Consider the following 7905-nt stretch of genomic DNA (forward strand, 5'->3'; position numbering starts at 1 on the left):
GGGGGGAGAAGGGAGAGAGAAGCTCGGTTACGATGGCGGCGTGAAAGAAAAAGCTGTTTTAACGCAGAATCAGAGCTTTTGCTCCGAGCCGGGACCCGCTGCCACGGCAAGAGCGCGCGCAGATGTACAGACGCTGCCCTCCCACAGAAAAATATATAGGGAAGTGTCGTATACTGACCTTGCTTACCTTGGTACGAGGACCCTCCGCCCCCAGATCCTCCCCCATAGCCACCGTGTGAACCGGTGTTGTAGGAGGCGCCTCCCGAGTAGTTATTTCCTCCGCCTCCGCGGCCGCTGTTGCCGCCGTAACCTGGAAGGGAGAACGCGGTGAGCACGGCCGGTCTCCCCCGGCGGCAGCTCTGCCTTCGCCGGCGCCCAGCGAGGGGGTTTCGTCTGCTGTTAGCAGGGGAAGGGACGATTATTCGAGGCGAGGCGACGGCCAGGGCCTCAACGAGCAAAAGCTCTCCCTCTTCCCGTCTCCTTGGGCTGCTAAAAGCGCCACGCAGAGCCCCGGCTGTCGGGGCAGCGGTGGGGTTTCCCCACGGCCTGCATGAGCACGGACGATCCACGCCGAGGAGCGCGCAGATCCTAAGCGCTCACCTAGCCGACACAGAAAGCAAAGACTCGATCACGAAATAGTAACTCGGAGCAGAGCGGGCAATTCCACCTTCATCCTCCAAAACGCGAGCGCATCTCTCTCCTCGGGGAGCAGGAGACCAGCAGGTTTCCCGGCCAGTTGTTGATCTCATCCAATTAAATCAACTAAACCCGAGCGCTTTAAGCCCTCCGAGTTTGTGGCATCGCGGGGCGGTTCGGGTGGGAAGGGACCTCGGAGCTCATCCAGTCCAACCCTCCCACCCCCCCGCCGCGGGCGGGGACGTCTTCGCCCCCATCGGGTCGCTCGCAGCCCCCCCCGACCTCACCTTGAACGTTTGAACGTTTCCAGGGAGGGGGCACCCACCGCCTCTCCGGGCGAGCCGGGCCGGCCTCTCGCCGCCCTCGGCGTAAAGAATTCCGGCCTTGGGTCCGGTCTGAATCTCCCCTCTCTTCGTTCGGAACCGTTCCCCCTCGGCCCGGGGCTACGGGCCCGATTAAGTTATTCCTTTGTGCAGGGCCAAGCGCCTACAGAGCGCGCGTGTTTCCCAATTACCTCAAATTCACATTTTACGCCCCAGATAAGCAAGCCAGCACTCACTGAATTTGCTCTCGTAGTTGTAATCGGAGCCTCCGCCGCCGGGCGAGTTGTAGGAATTGGAGTAGGAGGAATAGTTGCCTTGGCCGTGGTTGTAGCCTTTCTGTTTGCCCTGCGGCGGGCCGTAGTTACTGTACTGGTTCTGGTTGTAGGACTGCTGCTGCTGGCCCTGGTGGGACTGATACCCCGAACCGTAGGAAGGTTTTTGCTGCCCTCCGTGCTGCTGTTTCTTTCCGCCGTGTTTGGGAGGAACCGGCGAGTTGTAGTTATCGCCGCCCTGGTAGTAGGAGCCGTAGGCGGGGGGGGCGGGGATTGGGGAGGAACCGGCGAGTTGTAGTTATCGCCGCCCTGGTAGTAGGAGCCGTAGCCGGAGGAGCCGCCGCCGCCGCCGCCTCCGCCGCCGCTCCCCGAGTTGGAGTGGCCGCCGGTGCTGTAGAAATGGGCTAAACAGAGAGGAGAGGCTCGGCCCCAAACAGCGGCAGCATTTCGGGGCGGGGGGCAGGCACGCTCGGCCCTGTTTTAAAGACCAAGGCTCGTAAGACGACGAGATTTTTACCCTCGCGAACGCGAGGGTTTAGGAGCGGTTTGCTCTCCGGGCTGGCGAAAGGCTTAAGAAACTGCACACGAGGCCGAGAGGTGAAACATCTTGTTCGTTTAAGCGGACAGGGAATCGTGAAATACATCGACATCGTACCATCGTCCCGGTCACCCTGAAATCGCAGGGAACGACGCCCAGCCAGTCCTCCCACAGCTTTAATTCCAGTACGACCCCAACGTTTAGGACTAAGCTCAGGGCTACGACAGTTTCTTTAATGCATGTTACAACAACTAACAGTTATTACTTCGACGCTCTACAAAGATTTAAAATCTGGGGCTCAAACTACATTTGAGACAAGTCAGCCATCAACGGCAGCTGCTGCTCGGTCTCCGCAGCCGAGAGGCACGGTAACGAGGAAGAATCCCGTTCCCGTAATGAGGAATTCCGTCAACATCCACGCGGATCGCTCTAACCGCAGCGAGCCACCCGTCTGGATTTACACGGTGAGCGAGCAGCAACGATCCGACGGAAATCAAGACGTGCGTGCACAGCTCAATCCTAGTTACCTCGGAATTCGGGTACTACATCTGGGATCCACGGTTACCGAAAACCTCTAACGGATCAAAACCACCCCCGAGAGCCCGGGTGCGACAGCACTGTACGTAGTCGAGAGTTAGTCTGGGTTTAATTTTATTTATCAAGAGTACTACAGTCAAGCTCTTCGAGCGATTCTTTTCCTGCCCCGTTTCCACAAGTTGAACTTCGGGGCTTTCTTCGCGCTGGGCTCAGTGGGAGAAGGCTTACCCTACAGTCAGACTTGCCCTATTCGAAACTAAACTTATTGTCGAGGAAGAAAAGCCCCTAGAATCTAACTAAAAACCTGCACCAGTGTCTGTCGTGGCGTGTGCGCTCGGGGGACGGAGCTACACCTCTAGAAGAGGGGAAGACGTGCCAGCGCCTCCTCTGAAACGGAGGAGAGGTGGGGGAGAATTTAGTTAAAAAGGAGACAAAGAGTAAAAACCTCGTGCCCTTTGCTTCCGCAATTCCCCGGGCAGCTACCAGGACGACTCGTGGTGAAGGCGAACCCCAGCGCAGTTCCTAAATCCGGTGTGTTGTGAAGAGCCGCGGCTCTTCACGGCACCCAGCTTTTAATTTTTTTGAGCGTTTCATCAGTTCTTGTCTACGCCCCCTGCGCTACAGTAAGACTCTCTAGGCAAGACTTTTTTTCCCCCCCCCCTCTTCCGCAGAAGACCGCGATTTAGTTGTGCGGAAACGAGGTTCTGTCCTAAATTTACCTCCAGCCAAGAATGCCACGGTTGTAGCAAAAATATTTCTCCGCTGAACGAGAGACGCCTCGCTCCGTCACTTGTATTAAAAGCCCCGTCTTTGGTTCGAGCGCGGGGGCTTCTCCGGAGCGAGGGGTTACGACTGGCACCGTGTAAATTCAAAGCTGCGGATGCTGGAAGTTGGTCTCTCCCGAGTCAGTATTTCTGGAATTTCCATTTTAAACCAACACTTCATATTTAACTATGAAGTTTTAATGCTGTTTGGCATCGGATTATTTTCGACTTTCCCCGAATCAAAGCTAAGGAATAAAAATATCCAGCACACAAGTAGTTACTCTAACGCGTAGTCGCTTAAAAAGCGGCAGTTTTCCCACCTCATTCAGGACAGGATCTACTCCCTTGTATAAAAAGGTCATTATCTCAAACAACAGCTTTCTAAAAAAAATAGGGCATGCATTACTATTATGAATTTAAGTATCTGCTAAACACCTTGGACCTTTTTTTTTTCCCCCCCTTTTAAAAACCTGGTGCTTCGTAGGTCAGAGGTTTTTTGTTTCGCTTTGCTTTTGTTTCGCTAGTTTAATCAATCACCGAGTTAACTCGAATGTCGTCGAGCCTCGCAGGTTAAACCAATGCAACGGTGCAGGCTTTGCAGCTAAAGAACAGTGACAAACAAAATACAGTTTTAAAAACAAATCCCGCAGCAAGAATAAAGGACCAAAGACTTGGAATTCAGAGGCTGGGGTCTCGACTGGCCAATTGCGAAATTCCCCGCAATTCCCGATTCCGGCGAAACGTTAATTCTCCAGGCGATTAAGTACTTTTAGAGCAACGAGCGTTCTTCAGCGCGGCCGCCGAGCCCGCAGCCAGCGGAGCTTTGCCGTGAGGTGCTTTGGGCCCTTTATGCTTGGCTCAAGAAAGCCCATTTTCACGTTAGCGAACGGATCCGTGCGTTTCCAGAAGTTACTAACATGTTTACGCTAACCCCTGATGCCTGGGTATTTATTGTATCAGGATCGGAAGCACAATTACAATACCTTTGAAAGTACACTAGCTACCAGCCACAACAAGTCACATCCCTCAGCGTTAATCCACCAGCGTGTTACAGAGGATGTAGGATTAAATTTTAGCACACACGATTCCACGTACAAGTCAACATTTCGCATGCTTAAAAAGCCGGGCTGTCCTATATTCAGAGATGTTGAAAAGTCTTCCCGATATCGAGAGGCGTGTACCCAACTGCTGGGGTTTATTAAAAGGCTCAAATTTTGTACAAAACCTGCTGTAAATTAAGACAAAGGTAGATTAAAACACTTCAGTTTCTTAAAAATAAAGTAATGCTTTCCATAAAAAGCAAAGATGGGCTTTTTGCCTTTGCGCTGAACGGAGCTGGCTTGGAAATTTGTGCGAGGTGCACAAAACCGTTCTCGGATAATTGGTTCCCCCTGTTGTGTACATCGATACAACCAAGTTCAAAGGCAAATCACAATAAAAACTGCCACTGTCTTAAGTTCTGCAGGCTAAGAGAGTTTCAGACAAGCTGCGGTGAAAAGCCACTGTTGAGAAACCCAGTGAAGCACAGGGACACAGCACGGACACTTTGGGTTTTGGAGTTCAAGAAAATTGGAGTAAAAAGCTGTTTTTTGTGCAATACTTTTGGATGATCTAGGAAGACCCAAAATCATGATAGCCGTAGCAGTCTGTGAAAAAGTCACCTACAAAAGGGGGAGACAGAGCAGAGAAAAAAAATTAGAATTCTTTTGAAGATGGCAAAATGCGCCACATTTGAAAGTCATGTTTTAGATTTCTCTGCTCCTGTCACCCCCCAATGAAGGCTTCTTCTCAAGACCAATCGCGGTGTATTTTCAGGAAAATCACATTCAAAAGTGTGGCCGATAGCTTCACATGGCTTAAAGCAGAGAAATTTAAAATATTCACAGTTTTAGAGGAAACCTGAAGTCACCTGGATTCGCGTTTTAACTTTTAAACGAGTACACGAGCCATCTTTCATTACTTCTCATTCAAAAAAAAGAGAATCCCTCGAGAGGGCTTCAGCGTAAGCGCACCACCGCACGGTGCAACCCAGTCCGAGTTTCACACCCCCAGCAGATCGACGCGTTTCGAAATTTAAGATGAGAAACACTTACTATAGCCTGCTGTCGCCGAATTTCCTCCGTAACCATAGCTTCCGTATCCAGCACCTAGGTTAGAAGAAAACGTTTAAATAAGAGGAAATCGAAGCACGCAAAGGCCTCGTATTTCCCGTCACGCTACGGGACACGACAAAAGGCTAGAGGGGATGAATTCGCCTCTCGGGGGTTTGGGTAGTTTGCGGTACGTTCAGCGTGGAAAGAGTCAGGAGGAGGCGGCAGGCAGCATCTCACCTGCATTCATGTAGCCGCCGTGATTGCCGCCGAATCCACCCCTGCCTCTCCCGCGGCCTCGGATGTTGCCGCCTCTTCCACGACCGCGCATGTTGGGCGGAGGGGGCACTTCGTTGTGCATGGGGCCTCCCATTCCGAAACCCGGGTTGTGCTGCTGAGGGAAGAGAGACGCGTTACCCAGCTCTGGCTTCCGAACCGCAGCGCCTTGCCTCCGGGGTGAAAACAAACCTTTCAAAAGGACGTCCCGAGCTCCAGAACACGGCGGGTACCCGTCTGCCTCGAAAGGAAGAGGGGCTAAGCCAAAAGCGATGGGGGTGGGTACCAAATAAGGGTAATCTCCAGAAAACAGGGGCGGTTTTCTGTAAAACTCGATGGTATTTCTGCTTTCAAGCCCAATGGCCCTTAGCAGATCCCGGTTTCCCTCCACGCCTTCAACTATTTCCCCTCCCAAGACGGGATTAAAACCATAGAGCAGGAGGCAACGGTACCACGGAACTGGTAGTCACACCACAGAGCCGCCAAATTGCGAATTTACTTACTTTCACCGCAAACTTGGGTCCTCCCCTAGCTGGCACGGGGGCTCTCTTCTTCTTGTTTTGCTCAATGGCAACCGGAGCATCTGGAAACAACTTCTCTAGCGCGGCCAGAGCAGCGTAGGCTTTTGCCACCTTTTTATTTGAACCGGCTCCTTGGAATTTCTGCCCGTCAACCTCCACCTTTGAAAGGGATTAAATCATTGCGCGTAAGCGGAAAGGGCAGGAACAGAAGCTGCCGCTTGGCAAAATTAACCATTTTTTCTGGTGCCTGCAGACAATTCCAGAAGTTGGAAGTGTTCAAGGTCAGGTTGGACGGGCTCCGAGCAACCTGCTCTAGCGGAAACGTCCCTGCCCCCTAGATGATCTTTAAAAGGTCCCTTCCAACCCAAACCATTCTGTGATCTTACGGTTTTAAATTCTTACTAAGGCTGTGAAGTTACGGATACCCGAGCCAGGACAAAGGCACAGAGAGAGGGCCAGAAGTCGCCTCACCTCCATGACAAAGCGCTTGTCGTGGCTGCCACCCGTTTCTGAAATCAGTTCGTATTTCAGCCCACGCCGTTTCTCGTTAAGCTCCATCACGGGATTCTTGCCGTGCTTCGTCAGAATTGGTCCCTGTTGTTTCACATTCTGGAAGCAGAGAAGCAGTGATGAAACTCCAAGAAAAACCCTACCGGACCTGAAGTTGCTTCCAAAACACGTACTTTGGAAAACCTCTTAAAGGAGATAAGCTTGGAATAAGCTTGCCTGATGCTTTCATCTCTTAAATTGCGCCGTCACAGTAACTGAACTGTACGGTACGCTGTTATAGAACCTGCTGCTAAAAGGCGCTTCTGGTGATGTCCTACAGCATCGTCCCAAAGAATCAGAGCGGCCCGTTTCCCCCTCTGCGACCGCGCTCACCTCTGGGGTTTGATCTGAAGGAGGAGAAGCAGCCGTGGGCGTCGAGACAGTTTCTACTACAGGAGGAGGAGCAACGACGACTGGCTTCTGTTCCGTTTCCTCTGCCGATTCGTCTCCTTTCCCAGATTCTTTGCCTTCCACTCCTGTGGGTAAACCCATATCTTGCAAGACCTAGGGTAAGGAGAGTTGGAGAGGAGATTACCAAACAGCGCGTCCCTCAAAGAACCTCTGGCTCTCACGTGCCCTACCCAGTCTGGGGTAAATACTGGAGAAGGCTGCTCAAGGCTCCGTTTATTAGTTCTGTTCGAGTGCCAGGCATTCCCCAAATCCCGCAGGCACTTCAAGACCCAAGAGGCATGAAGTCCTCTGCCCTGAGACTTTACGCGCAACGGACCACGCTGCCTTGGTGGTTAACTTCTCCCCTCTCTGTCCGGAAGGGTTTCTGACATTTCTCACGCGCGGTCGTCGTCATGACCGTCAGCCCCATCGATCTGGTTGCCCTTTGCAACTTGAAGAGGTCAGCAATCAAACTGCCTCTTAACGAGAGCCCTCCGGCAGGGATTTACGTACACAGCTCTTACCTTCACCGCCACGTGCAATTTGGCCGTCTTTTTGGAAGGCCCCGATGCCTCAAACGTGCTGCCATCGATTTCCACAGACATTGTAAAGATAGGAGCGTGAACGGGACCGGTCTGAGAGACGAGTTTGTACTGGAGCCCAGGTTTTAGCTGGTTTAGTTTCATCAGTGCATTCATGGCCTGGGGAGGTTCGAGTTTTTCCTCTGAATACAGAAAAAAAAACAAACCCCGAAAGTTTGCGGATGTTTGTCATCTTTCAGAGGAGCATAACTGATTTCAGACAAGTTCTGATCTGCAGTTTCCTCCTTGCGAGAGTTTAAGTTGCACCAAGTAAAAATCTTACAGCGTTAAGGGTTGTTGGTTTGGTTTTTTTTTTTTAAATTCACATGCCCCGAAACCCCTATTTACAGCATCACCCAAGACCAAACACTTGCAAGAGTTCTTCCGCAACCTGCCCCCCCCCCCCCCCCCCCCCCCCCCCACAAAAC

The 7905-nt window shown here is 52.0% G+C and overlaps 2 protein-coding genes across 4 annotated transcripts in view; both read right to left on the reverse strand.

Moving 5' to 3' along the window:
* Nucleotides 1-1526, reverse strand: part of LOC109279408 (interleukin enhancer-binding factor 3-like) — a gene marked incomplete at its 5' end in the record, with an annotated part of 1917 nt that extends 391 nt beyond the window's left edge. The window contains 2 exons of the mRNA XM_019471466.1: nucleotides 146-310; nucleotides 1196-1526. Of these exons, the coding sequence (XP_019327011.1) occupies nucleotides 146-310; nucleotides 1196-1526 (496 nt within the window). The remainder of the gene's footprint in view (nucleotides 1-145; nucleotides 311-1195) is intronic.
* A 2477-nt stretch (nucleotides 1527-4003) lies between these two features.
* The window catches only part of ILF3 (interleukin enhancer binding factor 3), a 9470-nt gene continuing 5568 nt past the window's right edge, over nucleotides 4004-7905 (reverse strand). For 2 of the 3 annotated variants that reach the window (XM_019471468.1, XM_019471467.1), the window contains exons 11-17: nucleotides 7421-7620; nucleotides 6840-7010; nucleotides 6429-6566; nucleotides 5940-6116; nucleotides 5401-5554; nucleotides 5164-5217; nucleotides 4004-4731 (exon numbers count right to left, since the gene is read on the reverse strand). In XM_019471468.1, the coding sequence (XP_019327013.1) occupies nucleotides 4682-4731; nucleotides 5164-5217; nucleotides 5401-5554; nucleotides 5940-6116; nucleotides 6429-6566; nucleotides 6840-7010; nucleotides 7421-7620 (944 nt within the window). In that variant the 3' untranslated portion in view covers nucleotides 4004-4681. The remainder of the gene's footprint in view (nucleotides 4732-5163; nucleotides 5218-5400; nucleotides 5555-5939; nucleotides 6117-6428; nucleotides 6567-6839; nucleotides 7011-7420; nucleotides 7621-7905) is intronic. The other variant, XM_019471469.1, reaches the window with a different exon arrangement.

This window comes from Aptenodytes forsteri, unplaced genomic scaffold (genome assembly GCF_000699145.1).
Source record: "Aptenodytes forsteri isolate BGI_AS27 unplaced genomic scaffold, ASM69914v1 Scaffold450, whole genome shotgun sequence".
NCBI classification, from domain to species: Eukaryota; Metazoa; Chordata; class Aves; order Sphenisciformes; family Spheniscidae; genus Aptenodytes; species Aptenodytes forsteri.